The sequence below is a fragment of the Vespula pensylvanica genome, chromosome 2, assembly GCF_014466175.1.
Source record: "Vespula pensylvanica isolate Volc-1 chromosome 2, ASM1446617v1, whole genome shotgun sequence".
In the NCBI taxonomy this organism is placed as follows: Eukaryota; Metazoa; Arthropoda; class Insecta; order Hymenoptera; family Vespidae; genus Vespula; species Vespula pensylvanica.
This window is the reverse complement of record NC_057686.1, coordinates 4,650,109-4,667,552: the sequence shown is the minus strand read 5'-3', so window position 1 is coordinate 4,667,552 and position 17,444 is coordinate 4,650,109. Positions and strand designations below refer to the sequence as shown.

At 39.9% G+C, this 17,444-nt stretch overlaps 1 protein-coding gene across 1 annotated transcript in view; it reads right to left on the bottom strand.

Moving 5' to 3' along the window:
• Positions 1 to 3,201: 3,201 nt before the first annotated feature.
• Positions 3,202 to 17,444, bottom strand: part of LOC122627298 (early growth response protein 1) — a 40,291-nt gene continuing 26,048 nt past the window's right edge. The window contains exon 4 of the mRNA XM_043808358.1: positions 3,202 to 7,751. Within this exon, the coding sequence (XP_043664293.1) occupies positions 5,913 to 7,751 (1,839 nt within the window). The 3' untranslated portion in view covers positions 3,202 to 5,912. The remainder of the gene's footprint in view (positions 7,752 to 17,444) is intronic.

Below are 17,444 nucleotides of genomic sequence, written 5' to 3'. Positions count from 1 at the left end.
AAAGCCGATTATCCGTATATCATACCTTTACATGAAACGTCGATTATTCTATTACCACTTATCCGGAATATCGATCGCATGGAACAGGATATCGTGTGAGAGTATACGTATATATCTACGGTTGCGAGCTGCATATAATACTCGTATAATGAGGTACTACCTGAAATCCCGAGTGCGGCGTAAATCAAGCCGAACATCATTATGCGGCCGTAAGATAAAGAGCCTGTATACCTTTAATGCGTCCTCGGTCTCATGCTTTATTTCTGTTAAATACGTGAATCACGTGCTGTCCGATAGTCGTGTGCCGATATACAGTCGATGTCAGGTCTACTTAGTGGGGAGACAAAAAAAAATCCTCTAATTAGGTACTACATATATCCTATTCGATTTTCAAAGTTGAATCGAGACTCGTAGAATGATAATCATCGATAGATAATCGACTCGGGAAATGACGGATATCTATGTATGGCTTACCAACGTTAATTATAAATTTTTGATGTTACCTCATAGTTCAAGGAACAATCAATTGAGAGAGTTTCTTTACATCGGAGTTAAGTACGCTCGTCAATGAATCTTCATTTCGAGTCTTCGCAAAGACGATTTATAGAGATATCCACGCGTTCGCATTGTGTCCGATTAAAAATCGTGACTCGACTCTCTATCTTGCCGGTGATACGGACGAGAAGACGTCGAGGTCAATAATTTCGCGTTCTTAAAGAATATGTAGCCGACCTTCGTACAAATACGCCAAGATAAAGTCGATAATTACTACGTATCGATCGTAAAACGTATCGAGGTTATTCGCTCGGCGTTATGTGCAACTCTATCCTCATCGTAATAAATGAATATACCGATATAAAATTAGGTAACCATTTTTTTTTTTTTTTTTTAGGTAACATCGTCGAAAAAGATTTCTAATGAATTTCGATACATTAGAAGATTACTATTAGTAGATACACTAGCTAAGACTCCGCCTTTCTCTCGCTTTCAATTTCGGCTTACTTCCATACGAGAACACAGGAAATGAACGATTTCACCGTAATCGCAGTACGTAGTATCCTTGGACTTACTGCCACATTCATCAACCAGCCACAAAATATTCTCGGATTGATAGACTCGTACAAGCTTCCTCGATCGACCATGTCCTTTGCTTTATATGAAAACTTATATCAAAGAAAAAGGAAAAATAATAATCGTCGATATTTCGCTCGCTGTTATCGTTGTTACATACAAACTTTTGGATTGGTTACTTACCTAAAATTGTGATGTGAAAACAATTTGCAGAAAGATCTTTAGTGATATTTATTAAAGGACGAATCGGAATAATTATAATAATAAACTTTTATCGTGTGTTTATATATTCCAGCGTTAAAGTGCAACGACATACAGATTCTGATTGTTTTTCTTTCAATTTTATTTCGATGTACAGAGATAAGAGAAAATTGTGTGGAAGTCGTTTTTATAGAAATGGGTACAAAGGATGACGATATTACGAAGTGAATATTCGTACGAATTTGAGAAGACGATTTAACGAAGATTCGCTCGTTTCTCCGCGATATGTTTAATATTAATCCAAATAATGGATAAGATTGTCTCACACGACAGTTATTTTAATAATAAAACACAAACGACGACGTTCGTTCGAGTTTGTCGCGGAAGAGAGCTCGCTTCTCGCATTGAAAAAATATTTTGCTTGGACGTTACGCTTTCCCTTATATACGTATATTATACACATGTATTTCTCTAAATCATCCTCAGCCTTAAAGTGATATGTTTAAGTTTGCCTACCGTAAACGCTCGAAACTCGAAGATTTCTGACACGTTGCAAAAGGCACGTCTGACGATTCATTTTTCTCCGCTTATCGTCGATGGCGAAGCAGAAATATGGCAAAAATAATAATGAGTGCGTGACCAAGGAGAGGGGACTGAATAAAAATGCTTCAAATATAATGAAATAGAATGAAAAGAAAGAACGATAAAAGATGTGATAAAAAAAAAAAAAAAAAGAAAAAAAATGAAAAAAAAAACAAACAAACAAACCAAAGAAACCGTGATAAGAGTTTCGTTGAAAAAATTATATTTTTTTTTTTCCTTTCTGGCACGATTCGTAAACACAACATAATTTATAAATTAACATACACAATCGTCATCATCAATAATTTACACAAAAACTTCGCGTAGCGCTCCTTTTTTTTTATATCGTTACAAAAGATAGAGAAAGGGAGACGCGATCGTCTCTCTGAAAGGGAAGCTCTTAGCACGTCGAGGGAATACGGTCGAGTGGTTAAAGGAAAAGGATAAGGATAAGAAATAAAAAAAGAAAAAAGAAAGAAATAGAAATTTAAATAAAAAGAGAAAATAAATGAGATCGATATTCGACCGGAGAAAAAAGTGAAATCTTTGCGTTAAAACAATTGTAAGAGTCATTTTCGAAATGAAATTACGTACGATATATACGTAAACATTTGCTCGATGCAAATTTCAATGAATATTGAAAAATACTTTATAATCTCTTTCTTTAATAAAAGAGACAAGGCTATAAAACAGAAAAAAGAAAAAAGAAAACAAATTTGTACATATATGAAGAGGAAAAAGGAAATAAAATGAAAAAGAAAGAGAAGGATGGAGAGGGGAAGCTCGACACGTGAACTGCATAACAAAATAAATAATAGAAGCATTAAACAGGATTAATCACTTAACAATGTAACTAGGCATAATATAGCGATATATAATAATAATAATAATAATAATAATAATAATAATAATAATAATAAAATAATAATAATAATAATAATAATAATAATAATAATAATAATAATAATAATAATAATAATAAGAGAAAGATATTAATAACTAATAATAAGAAATATTTTTTTGTTCGTAATAATAATGAATGGCTAATGTGCGTTTAATAGTTACAAGAGCGGATTTTCTGGCACGGCGATCATTTTTGATTGCCCGAGGACACATCGAACGCGTTCCTTCCAATTCTTCTTCCTCGGCATCATCTTCTTCATCATTATCATCATTATCATCATAATCATCATCATCATCATCATCATCATCATCATCATCATAATCATCATCATCATCATCATCATCATCATCATCATCATCATCATCATCGTCGTCGTCGTCATCGTCGTCGTCGTCATCGTCATCATAATCTTCTTTTTCTTCTTCTTCTTCTTCTTCTATTTCGTCCTATTCTTCATCTTCTTCTTCTTCTTTTTCTTCTTCTTCTTCTTTTTCTTCTTTTTCTCCTTTTTGTTCATCCGTCTATGAGACGGACTCGTATTACGCAAGAGATTCTCATTTTAAGGCTGAATCGCGCGAGGAACGCGTCCGTCGAGCCGAAGGTGTCGCTGGTAAATATCTAAGTCAACTCGAGATATTGAAAGATAAACATCGAGGAAAGAGGGGCGCGTTACGAATAATATTTATTAATCCTGATCACCTTACGTTATCTTATATATCTGAGTGTTTCTTCGATCTACATAATTCGATCTGACGATAGAAAATATTTCTTTATAAATTTTCATTAAAAATTCGATTAAATCGTGCTAACGAGTTAGAAAGAGAAAGAAAGAAAGAGAAAGAGAGAGAGAGAGAGAGAGAGAGAAAAAGAGAGAGAAAGAGAGAGAGAGAATAGGAAGAATTTTTTAATTAACAATATCAGCGAAATCTCGGTCTCGTCGAGTCGTTCTTCGCACATCCTTTCTAGCGAGCCAATCACCTCCACGCAATAACGATCGATCGACGCAAAGTGCTCGGCTAAAATGGCAAGCACATACATTCTTATTAACTGCTAATAATTATTCGGCTCGTTCTTCGCGAAACGCTTAAACGGTAGATATAATTAGAAAAAATTCTCGATATACAAAAATACAGATATACAATACATAAAAGACGAGCGCGTTCGGTACGCGCGCGCGTACGCTACAGATCGGGTGTGTCCGTTTCTTTTTTTGTGTGTATGTGTGTGGGTAGATAGTTAGTATTTTCTACCGTGTAAGTTGCGTGTATGTTTTTATATGTATGTTTCGTATACAGGTGTCCGTGAAGCGCGTGGGCGCGCGGATCGAATTATGGCAAGGATAGGGGCAAACGACCAAGATGTTTGGTGCGTAAGATCGATAATTAATTAATGATATATCCACGCGTCTACGAAGCGGAAAGTCGTCGTACGAGAGCGAGAGAGAGAGAAAGATAGAGAGAGAGAGAGAGAGAGAGAGAGAGAGAAATTTTAAAAATTAAGAGAAAAAACAAACAACGCAAGAAAAATAAAATGGTTCATTATATACCTGGAATTCGATTGATTGGATAAACCGAATACAGAAAACATAATTTGGCATCTCAAACGATGCATATAACTACTTAAACAATTTCTTTTTTCTTTCTTTTTTTCCTTTTTTTTTCAAATTCGCTCGTCTAATCTTTTCATTTCTAAAAACTATTCGCGAGATTTCAAGAGATTCCCCGTGTTAATCTTCTTCTTTCAGAGAAGGGTACTTTCGATCTAAGATCGTTAAAAGATCTTTTCGTCTTTTGTAACAACGCTCAACTCAGTCGTATGTACGTTATTTTTCATTCTAGTTTAATTCTCGCCCACGAGAATCCAAACTTTCTCTTGAAGAGCAATATAAAAAATATTATGTCTCTCGGTTGTCTTTACGGCAATATATGATAACGCTAACAACTACTACAATAATTAACGCATGATGATAATGATAAAAATAATAATAATAATAATAATAATAATAATAATAATAATAATAATAATAATAATAATAATATTAATGATAATAATAATATAATAGTAATAGTAATATAATAATAATTAATTACATACTAATTAACGTTACCTCTAAATATTTCTATATAATGCTTCAACTTTTAGTTTTCTCTCTTTCTGCAGGTACAATTCGTTTACTATCGATCATTATTATTTTGTAACCCTTCTCTTTGTCTCATCCTTTCCTTTTCAATTCCAAATCTAATCGGCGAGCGGATCTCTCTTGAAAGTTCGCGAGGAGATTCGTTTTAAATAACAAACGACCGAATGGAATAATTTATATAAAAATAAAAAAAGAAAATATAGAATCTCGTAGAAATGAAATCGAATACAGGACGAGTCTTTTTCTTTTCTTCTTTTTTTTCTTTCTTTTCCTTTTTCTAACAACAAAACATTGAATTTTGAGAGAAATTGAAAAAAATCTCGAATAATCGAGGCGATAATCACTTTCTAAAAATTCCGTACTGTTCGCGCTTGGCACAACGACGACGTACAAAAACGAGTGACGCAAATATTTGTAAAATACTTTTTATAAATAATCTTTCAATTTTTAAATAATGAAATTATTTAATTAAATGTAGCGTCTCCTCGAATTGTTCCTATTATATGAGTTTAAGACAGATTAAGATATACTTTTGTCTCCAATGTCGTTTCGACAGGGCAACGAGTACGGAGTTGAATCGAGGAAAACGAGTAGTTTGGCACGAGTTTATACGCGTAGATTTTCGACTGAAATACGCTTAGGAGAGTATGATCGGTGAGAAAAAGAGAGCGAGAAAGTCTTTTGTTTTCGAAGGAAAAGCGACTTTCCTTATACGCGATCGTTGATCTAGCGGGCAAGAGCAAGAGGATTATAATAGGAGGCGGAATGATAGGGAGAATAGAAGGATGGAAGGAAAGAGTAGGAAGGGGGAGGATAATAAAGGATTAGGATAATACTGTCCGAGATACGAGTCCTCCTTCAGCGTCGAGATTCGCGCGCTCGACGACGCGAGGTTCCACGCTCGAGCTCGCGAGCAATCGCGAGAGAAGTGGCGAAGACGTTTCGTCCGCGAGCTCTTCGAGAGACCGAAGCTCGAGGAGAGGTGAGGAACCAGGGTCGTCCGACGGCTCGTCGTCATTCGGTCTTTATGGCAGCGCCGGTGGAAGAAGGAGAGGCTGGCATGGGCTGTCCATAGGACGTAGGACTACCATCGTCCGATGGGAGCGAACCTGGTTCCGTCTTCGTCGTCCCTGTTGCTCCTGAAGCTCTTCCTTGACTTTCGAGGAACTTATTGTGGGTCCTCTGATGCCTAGTGATCATGTCCCTGCGACAGGCCGCATAGGTACAGTCTGGACATTTGTAAGGCTTCTCACCGGTGTGCGTTCGCTGATGAGTACTGAGGTGATCGGACCTGCTGAACACCTGGTTGCATACCTTGCACGTGTAAGGCTTTACGCCTGTATGCAGCCTCATATGTCTCGTCAACATATCCGACCTGGCGAAGCTCCTTTGGCACACGTCACAGAGATATGCCTTTGCAGAAGCGTCGTGCGGGCCCTGCTTGCGATGCCTCGACGCCATGTGTTTCGCTAACCGATCGTGAAGGCTAAACATCTGGCCGCATTCCGGACAGACATAGGCTAGATCGGCACCAGGCGGCATCTCCTCGACTACAGGCGAAACTTCGAGGTTATACCTCACGGCAACGCTCTCCTTCGTCGTCGGCGAGGCGACATCTCCTCTGACGACTGGTACGCTCACGGAACCCCTCGTCACGATGCCAGCCGGTAAAAGTCGAAGTGCAGGAGGTCTATTACCCCCCGCTGCCGCTGCGGCGGCCGCCGCGGCAGCCGCAGCAGCCGCCGACGCCATCAGATTTTTCATCGAAAGATCCAACGGTAACTCCTGCGGACTCGTCGTCTCGCTTTCTAACGAACCGCTTCGTGGTGGGTGATTTTGATTCACCATCAATGACATCGACGAGGACGTCGAGGCTGGTGGTATCCTCTGTTCCCAACCAGGCACCACGTCGGAGTCCGAGAAACTGCGTCCGCGAAAGATATCCGGAAGGTACTTGGTGTGCATATATTGCTCGAAGCTATACGAGCTCAAGGAGCCCGGTGTGAGGGGTGGTAGGGACAATGGTGTCAACGGGGTCAGCGGGGTCAATGGCGTTAACGGCGATGTGGGTGAGTGCAACATCATGCCACCCGAATTAGGGGACTGACTACATTGGGCGCAGGTACAAGCACCGTTGTTCAGCTTGCCCGTTGAGGAACGATTCGACGTGGACGATTGTTTCTGATTTGGGTTCTGCCGAGTTTTATTGTTGTACGTCAGGTTTCGATGATTGTGACGGCTTCTGTGGTGATGGTTGTGATGATGGTGGTTGTGATGATGTTGATGACGATTGTTTCGTTGCTCCACCTCGCCCTCGCCGACCGTTGTTGCCGTCGTTGTCGTCGTCGTCGCCGTCGTCGTCGTCGTCGTCGTCGACATCGTCGATATCGGATTCTCCTCTTCTTCTCCTGTTGGCGTCACTGGACTCTCCTCGTCCTTGAACCTTAACGGTAGTACGTTCAAACTGGACGGACTATCGACGGCCGACCTGGAAGACGATCTCGGCGAACCAAAAACGTCCTCCTCTTCTTCGGACGCTGGTCCGTTACCTTCGAACCTGAGTACCTCACCCTCCGACGGCGAACTTCTATGTGCTTGGAGAATATCAAGTACTTGGGCCAGCCGTTTTCTCTTTCGTGGATTCCGATGATTACGATTCGCCGTCGCCGCTAGGGTATTGTTGTTCGTGCAGGAAGGCGGGGGCGGCTTGGCCGGACCCGGGGGCGCGGCTGCGGCGTCCTCCACGGCGCTCTCGGCCATCGTCATCGAGGATGCGCGGCACCCGCCGCCTGGGCCCCTTATGCCGCCTATTACACCCTCGGCTACCACCGTCGTACTGCCTCCCACCTCGTCCTGTAACAATCAACGATGGACTTCGTTCATTGATCAACTTTGTGCCCGTTCGATCCATCCGTATCAATGCGTAAATCAAAATCGAGAAAATAAAATGAAATGAAATGAAATGAAATGAAATGGTCAGCATCTCCTTAACACATCCTACTTTTCTTCCCCTATTTTTATTTCTATTTCAGATATCATCGCGCATCGATCGATCCTTCGACAAAGGACAGATTCGAAAAACTGTCACATCTTTACTTACCGATCGCTCGTAAAATTTTCACGCGAGTGGACGGAAGAAAATTGGACCAAGAAGAACGTCGACAGTTTTCACTAAATCTGTCAAAAATGAATCGATCGGAAGTCGAGAGATTCCTATGGATTGGATTGGATTATTCCTACGTAGGAGACTTCGCCATTAAATAAAAGCGAGACGTCATTAAATAAAAGAAGGTACGACGGTATAGCCAACTATATTTTTGTTTCTTACGGTATTAAACCGTAATCCCAGCAATGTGAAGATGAGAAACTCGATGTCGCGTTTTTTGAGTCTAATTGCAACTCGAACTAAACACGCACTCAAAATTAATATAAACAACTTTTTTCCCCGTATCGTTTGACGTTCTCGTCTTCATTTATCGCGACATCGATGTTCCGTCATAAAATCGCGCGTAAACGAGTAGGTACAAGTCGAATACATTTAAATTTCAGATTAAGTACATCATATGGTGTGCGAATCGGCTGAAATCACGACTGTAAATTGGATTCTAGAACTTTTTGCTCAAGAAACTTTAGTTCTCCTTTACTCTCTCCGACGAAGTCATTAAGTCTCTCGTTAAGCATTCGAAAATCTATAACATATATACACATATGCAGCCTTACGGAGGTAGATTTAACTTATAAAGCAAAAAAAAATGTTTTGAATGACACGAATTCGACTCAGAGAGGAATCTTAATTTACAAGAGCTATCGATTACGATTCTATTTTTATCTTACACACTCTACTCTTCTCCTGCCCTCTCCCCCCCCTCTCTCGGTGCATTTAAGCAAATAAAGGCGGCTCCTTTTTTTCCTTTTCCTGCCTTTCCATCTTTTTTTTTCGTCATCAAGACGGTGCACGGTCGTCCAAACAGCGGCCGCTCGGTAGAATCTCTTGGAGAGAGAGAAAGGGTTCCGATGATCGGTCGTAAAACGTAAAGGGGACTCGTAAACGAAGTGAAAAGATGTCAGAACGTAAAAGCCGAGAACAGGTCCCCAAGGAGAAAAAGGTGTGGGCGTACTTACTCCTTGGTTCATCCCCCTTTCCCCATTCCTTCCTTCGTCGTCATCATCTTTGTCGTTATCAACGTCATCATCCTCCCAACCCTTTTTTGCTAAGATATTTTTAATAATTACGATACCTTCCCGAAGAATGCTATCTTCTTTAATCTTCCAAAAAGAATATTAAAGGATCGAAGATATAAGCAATTGCGGGGTCTCGTTTGCAAAAAAAAAAAAAGAAAAGAAAAACAAACAGAAAAAAGAACTAATTTGTGGATCGTAAATAAACAACGACATTTTTATCTATCGTTTCATTTCTCGAAAAAAATATTAATGTTACGAAGGTTCAAGAAAAATGATCACGCGGGTTTAACTCGCTTGAAGGAGAAGTTTGAGGACGAATCTCGATCGAGATCATCGAATACATTGGTCCGAACGACGAGGTGGTCGAGGACGTCGCTTTGATCGTGGTAGGAGGATTTGCAGGCGAGCAGAAGCAAGGAGAGGATCATCCATGAAGAATTCCAGCAGGAATGCCCTGAAGGAGGCACCTGTAACCACGGCTCGACGCGAGAGAAACACAGAACAGGTTGAGACGTGGGCGTGGGTGGAGCGCTTGATCTTTCTCCCGCACGATCTACCGATATACCGGGTGCTCCGTCTCGATCAGCGATGGCTTTAACTGAACTTCGAAGTTTTCTTGTTTCCCGGTAAATTTTGTTCTAACTTATACGATGATCACGACGTTTTGGTGTTCATTTAAAAAAAAAAAAAAAAAGGAAAGAAAGAAAGAGAGAAAAGGAAGAAAAAGCGAAAAAAGAAACAAAAAGAAAAAAAAAAGAAAAAAAAATAAAGTAAAACCCGTGACTAATAGCTTTATACATTTAAATATTTTTTCATATATCTCTTTGATATTAATTTCGATAAACTCGAAGAAAGTTCTCTTGATCGAATCGTAAATAGACTCGTACCCTTTGCTACCTTCAGGTCTATCTACCATTCCTCCCTCGGAAGAAAAGAGAGTACCCGGCCTTAGGGCAGACAAGCTCGCCTCAGTGGCGGTGAGGCTCCGGCAAACTGCTACCAAAAAACCAGACGGGCTACCGAAGAGAAGCCCGATGGCTCTCTTCACTTTCGTACAGTAGGACGCGACTTTGAAATGATAAAGGATACGTTGATCTTCCTTTAAATCGAGACTTTTTGAAATCGATTTTCGTTAAATCTATTGAAACTATTTATTTATTCGAAAATTTGAAAATTACGATCTTTATTAGAGAAACAACGACGAGCGATAGGAAAACGATAACTCCGAACTTTGGACGAATTCATTTGAATGAATTAATTAAGGGTATAGATAATACTAGATGGAAATAGTTCGAGGCAATAAAAGCTTCTGCGCCATGGAACGAATTGAAAGGAACGACATGGTATTATCAGTGAAGCTAAATGAACGCACCGTGCCGTGTGTACCTACCTGTGTACGTACGTCGTGCGACAGATTTTATCGTCGTTCGGAAAATTACGGTTTATCGGTAACGTGATTAATGACTGTTCATTGGATATTGGACGGTAATTAAACGCTCGGTAATTTGTGTTCTGAAAGAGAGATAGATAGAGAAAGAGAGAGAGAGAGAGAGAGAGAGAGAGAGAGAGAGAGAGAGAGAGAGAGAGAGAGAGAGAGAGAGAAAGAGTAAGAGAGAAAGAGTAAGAAATAGCAATAGTGTATAGCATAGGCACAGTCAACTTGCCAACTAAAGCTTGATTTAAGGATCGATTCGAGATAATCTATTTCTCTCGCTCTTTATCTCTTTTTCTTATCACCATTTTCGCCGACTACCGACGATCGAATCATTTTGATTATTTAAATGTCTCATCTCTTCTGCTAGAAAGGAATACGTCTCGAGTTTCTAAAACGATCGTTATTAGCTTCGAGATCTCATTGATGCGATAATAGTCAAAGTCGTTACTCGATCGATCGGTAGACATCCTCGCGAGTTCCTCGCTTCGATAATTAAACACTCTCGCGATTTTGCCGTCACCGTCGTTCTTTCACGTCATTGACTTTTTATGGCTTGCACCTTGCGCTTCTCTTCCTTCGCCTCGCTTCTTTCCCCCATCCCATCCCCCTTTCCTCCCACTTCGTGCGTACAAGGGAGAGAGTGTAAAACTGACGGAGAATCATTAACGAGCGACCAACAACGTTACCATCGCGAGAGCTCAACCACCGGCACTCGATAGAATTCAAAAAGAGCAGAAGAAGGAACACCTGAAAGTTATATACGAGCGTGTAACTTGACTGGCGTAGGGTCTACATGGAGAACGGAGCCTCCTCCTCCCCTCCCTCTTCTACTCTTTATTCGTCCTTCTTCTCTTCTTCTTCTTTTTCTTCTTCTTCTTCTTTCCCTCACCTAAGAAGTCACCTGTACCGGCTGTAAAAGCGATTAAGGCACCGACACAAACACGTAGAACGATAACGTCCCTCTCTCTTTCTCTCTTTGCAAATTAAATAGCTTTTTCTCATTACCCAATTTCGTTCTCATTCTCGCGTCATCAACAGGTGCAGTCGTCAATGATTGCCTTTTGGCGTGCAACAGGAAATTTATCAAAACCTGGAACGAAGGAAGAAAGGAAGGAAAGAAAAATCATCCTGTGTGGCACGTACCGTGTCGAGTATGCGTGGATAATATCGATTCTCTTTCCACTTCAAAAAACTAATCGGTTCTAATATTTAACTTGAACGCTTATCTTTACAATGATAATGTTGTAATTGAAATCGTGCGGATAGATCTCGATAAATAAATAGTTTTCTATGAAAAGATAAAAATGCCGACGATAATAAGACCGGCCTATATAAACTAATCGATCTGAATAATCGAATTCCATAGACAATCAATGCACAAGTCGATCAGACCGATTCGCTTTAATTATACGCAGCCATCGATCACGTACGATTCGTATGACATCGGCCATGATCAGTAAAAGAAGTAGTTACTAAAAAGATAAAAAAAAAATTCGAAAAGGAAAAAAAAGAAAACTGTGAAACCATTATAAAAACATTCGATACACGTGTCATTTTTTCTACATTAGTGGGAGATACGATGACGTATCGTTATGTCTAATAAATAACAATTTAGTGTCTAACTTCTGTCTTGGCTCCCATCTAATATATTATTGATTATTTACGTCGAGACTTTAAAATATTCTCTATGGATTTAAAGGTGCGTCAATCCTATCTATAAAATAGATGTAATCGATCGATTGAATTTCGATTCGATCATTAATATTAAAAATGTAACGAACGGCGGATATCTAATAAAAAAAAAAAAAAAAAAAAAAGAGGGGGGGGAAATAGATAAAATGAGCGCGTCGAAAATGATTTCCTTGAAACTATCGATATAGCCTTAGAAATTCTATCGATATTTATTTATCGATGTTTATTTCATTATCTTTTTACTAAGATATTTAATGACAAGCGATTCTCCACGAGTGAGAAAAACGTATCTAGTTGTTATTACACCTGCTATAACATTTTGTAGGCGAACGGTTCATTTTGCACGCTGTCTCCTAGTCGCATCGAAAGAAAGTCATGGCGCCGCACTGCAGGAGAACTGCAGACTCCGAAATTTAGGTGCGCAGAGTCGAGTTTCTATGTAGATTCGTACTCGACGAGTACATACGTGGATTTCCACTCTCTGTTTCTCTCGTTGCTGTAGCGTGGCGTTGCTGAATGCAAAGCGCAGTATGATTGCGTATACGTGAAGAACGTAGATCGTTAAAAAGAAAAGAAAAGAAAAGAAAAGAAAAGAAAAGAAAAGAAAAGAAACAAGGAAAAAAATAAGAAAAAGAAGAAGAAGGAAATATTAAACAATATATTAGGTATATTAGGTATCGTTGAAAACAATAAACGTTGAAAAATCAATTTTAGGAAGACGATAATCTCGTTGAAATTATCTCGAATAATACTTTCTCGCATGTTAAGATACGATCGTGTTATACTACGTACGAACGGACATGCGGTAGACCTCGTCAAGGAGATATAAAATTCCGTAGGCCTTCGAACGGACGTTTCGTACGGGACGATGTAAAGCAAGTTTCGATTTATTCGCGTTAAGACGACCTTCCATGGAATTTCAAATCGTCGCACGCTAACATTTAACTACTTACGTGCGTATATACACGCAACGTAACGAACGTGTACACATATACAAAGAAAAAGTACACGAATGCGGGAAAGAAAAACTGCCTTCTCTCGAAGGCAGCGCTCGTACGACGAACGTTATCGCGTAATTGCGGGTTAATTCGAGGCTGACAGGCGACAGTGTACAAGGCGTGGGCGATTCCTTAAGCCTGTCTCGTTTTGTCGCCCTCGAACTCGGCACGCAAGCGTTTAAAGTTTAAACTCTAAGACGAAGAGAGAAGGAGAGACAAGAAAAAGACTGGTCTTCTCCTCGTACCTACATATTTTCTAGGAATCTCTGCTAACATTCTCTCTCGACACACTTTACACTTATCCTCTTCTTCTTCTTCTTCGCGTGAGTTTAATCATGACCAGGAAAAATCACCTATGTTAAATCTCCTCGTTCCTTTTGCTCTATGCTCGTTTAGAACGAACCCTCTTTCTTTCTCTTTCTCTCTTTCTCTCTTTTTCGCTCTCGTTCTGTCTCTTTTTTCGTCATCGATGGCCGCGATATCAAGGTGTTAATATGTCTACGAGTTAACGGCTGTCCTCGGCTCTACTCGATAAGATCGTCTCGCTCATGAGTTTATCGAGTTTGCTTTGAGTCATCTAGATACCTTCGTAAACCAAAAACAAATCCGAAGCGATTTTTTAATCATTAAACGTGCAATATGAGATCTGGAGTTAAGAATGGTATATGTATCCCTTATCGCCCGCTAATTAATATGATAATTACGTACCGAGCTAAAGAGTAAATTATCCGTGAGCGATAAAAAGATCGAACGTTCGATAAGTAAACTACGTTTATTCGGTTGAAATTTTTCAATTTCTTTTCTCGCGCCGTAAGAACCAACATTCACGTCGGCTCGTTTGACCGTCCGATCGATTCGATTATGTAACGTTATCGCGAGAAATACGCGCGACGGATAACGTGGGTGTCATGGAACCACCGTGCACGTTCGCTCCCAATTACGTCTATCCAACCGACTGCTTGTCCGTCTGCTCATTCGTCCGTTCATTCGTTAATACCGTTCTTTCCTTCCTCAATCGGCCGTAAAGCTTTTCATTCGTATCTCGCGGATCGATCGATTATCATCGCACTGGCGAAACGGATTTAGGTTAGTAGCATGAAAGAGAACTTGCAAAGTAATGAACTGTCGTACCCGAGATTAGATCGTTGCTAATCACTCTGCAGTAGTTTTTCTTCTTTTTCTTCGCCTGTTTTGATGCGGTCTGTTAGAACACACGAAGAGCAAACAAAATTTCTATGAGATACACTAGCCTCCATTTTCTTTTCTCTTTTTTCTTTTTCTTTTCTTTCTTTCTTTCTTTCTTTCTTTTTTTTTTTTTGATCTACCATGCCCTTTGCTAAAGACTTTGCTCGTTTCTGTACTCGATGTAAAAGCGAAGGGGAAAAAGACCGACGGAGAGTTTGGTTCGTTCGATGCAACCAACGTCAATGTAAAAAGGAAGAGAGAACAGAAAGAGAGAGAAAGAGAGAGAGAGAGAGAGGAAGATCGACGTTGGATAGGACGGTCGAACGGCAGGTATAGACCCGCGCCTTAATAGAAACACCCACGCTCTCATTATGCGGATATCGTAAACATTCCCCTCATATGCGCGAACGCCGCGATCGCCCGTATGCAAATATCACAAGGCGTTCTTTTTATCCTCTCTCTCCTTCTCCTTTTCTCTCTCTCTCTCTCACTCTCTATCTTTCTCTTTCTCTCTTCGCTCTTTCAAGCACAGTTTGCACGCCATCGCGTAAAGCAGTCCTCCGCGATTTTCTTCCATCTCCTTTCTTTCTTTGCATTACATGTTTCAAACGTGTACACCCTCTCTCTTTCTCGATCTCCTTGATTATCCTTTTTCAACCCCTTCGAGCCTTAATGAGACACCCACTTTCGCAAAATAATCTCTTAGTACGATTTGTGTGACATCATGGAAACGTAAAACGGTCGACGCTCGTAGAGGGTCAACTCATTGCTACCGCTTTACTTTACCATGTTACTTTCTCTCTCTCTCTTTCTTTTTTTCTCTTTCTTTCCTTCTTATTTATCTGTATCTTTGACCGTTCGTTCGTGTATACCACCCACGAGTGAAATAATGACTCATTTTGCGACTATAATAAGATAAGATAATGTCCGTGCTAGCATGATCGTATTAGGGATAATAAAAATCTTTCGTTCTAACGTAAGCATTCTAAGAAAAATGATTTTTCTTTAATAGGAATAATTAAATGATGACGTACAGCGTAAATGATTAAAACGTAATATATTCTATGTGTATATATATATATATACATATATATATATATATATACATAGAGAGAGAGAGACAAAAATGATGTTCATTAAAAATATATAATATAACGGCTCGCTTACAAGAATTACGATGTACCGTATAAACTGGACCTCGAATAGGCAAACGGAAGACTCATAAAGATATCGCAGAACGATTAACCGCGTGGTAATAGTCGAAAGCGGAAGGAGAGAGAACCAAGTCGGTGCCTAAGATAAGCTTCGCCATACATCATCGCACGAACGAAAGCTACTCTTCTCCACGGGGCAAGAGATCGTTACGAAGAGATCCTCCTATCCTTCCCTCTCCCTTCTCTTCTTCTAGAAAGAGAGAGAGACTTCCGGGCGAGGCGAGACGAGACCAGACGAGACGAGACGAGACGACCACCGAGACGAGAAATGGTCGGCGACGATTTAGTCGCATCTGCCGCAAGTAATAGACGTCACCCATATTCGTAAGGAGAGAAAGAGAAACGAGATCGAGAGAAAGAAAGAGAGAGAGAGAGAGAGAAGAGAGAGAGAGAGAGAAATAGAATAGTATACTTTGTCTGAGAATATATTTCCACCCGCATCGAGGATCATTAAAAGACGAATAAGAAGAAGAAGAAGAAGAAGAGGAGGAGAAGAAAAGAAAAAAAGAAAAAAGCATGAAAAAAGAAGAAAGAAAGGTAGGTCTCGAAGGAAGAGCGAGTGAGAAATATAGAAGAGGGCAGTAATAAGGCGGCGCAGATGATGAGTGGCCGACGTAAATTAGCCTGCACGTAAATTAACCACCCCCGACGAAGAGAAGGCAACAGTGCGGCAATGGTGACGACGATGTTGGAATATAACGACCGTTCCTGTGCTCGCTTATGCCGCTAGACCAAACGAGAAACTGTGCGAGAGAAAGAGAAAGAAAATAGAGAAAGAAATAAAGAATGAGAAAGAGTGCGAGAGAGAGAGAGAGAGAGAGAGAGAGAGAGAGAGAGAGAGAGAAAGAGAGAGAGAAAGAGAGAGAGAGTCGTAGATGCCGGCGGAAAGGTCTCCGGTAAAAAGTCCCTTCTCTCATGAGTCGCCCTCGGGGCCCTTAATGAACGTCGCGTGCCGCGCGCGAGCAGCACCCGTCGCAAGGTGCATCGTGAGCGTTAAAATCGTTCCCCGCCCTTACCGAGTAGAGTACCCATTCCTTCGAATTCCCTTTTTCGAATCGATTTTTACGTTAACTCACGAGTTAGATCATTTTAACTTCACTAGTAATACTTCTCCATCTTCTATTCATTTATGTTCCTTTGATAAAATTTTGAGACGCTTTTTTTATCTGCGTAGGCGCACAACATTTTTGCTATACGTTTTTTCCTATTAACCATTTCTCGTATTTTTATCTCAAAATCGATACCTAAAGATTAATTTTTTTTTCTTCTACCTGTATATAAATATATATATATATACATATATAATATATATATTTATATATATATACATATATAATATATATATTTATATATATATATATAAATAATGCAACACACTAGAACGCACAAGCAACAACATGGTTTTAATAAAGCTCTCCTCCATCGGTGAATTGTTTATGCATAAAACTTGTCGAGGAACGAGTTTGGTGAGTAGATCGCGTCGATCACACTGCTTATAGTATGTAATGAGACTTAGTTTAGATACACGTAACCAAGTATATCAGGCTCCTTAAGAGCCCGCGAGGAGAGCTCTCCTATCGTCGGCTATTCCACCTTGATATACGACAGCTCGTAATACCCTTCATCTTTCTTGTTTTCCGTCAGCGAAAAATTTCCTTTACTATCCCGTATAGCCGTTACGCAATATCGTCGTTGACATTGCGTTAAATTCAAGATCGGCTTAAGAACGAGAATCATTATTGATTGTAAATAAACAGTTTAGTACGTTAACGAGGATCAATCCTTATCATAAAACGAAATATATATTTTTGTTATCTCTTTCCTTCTTTTTTATCCTTAA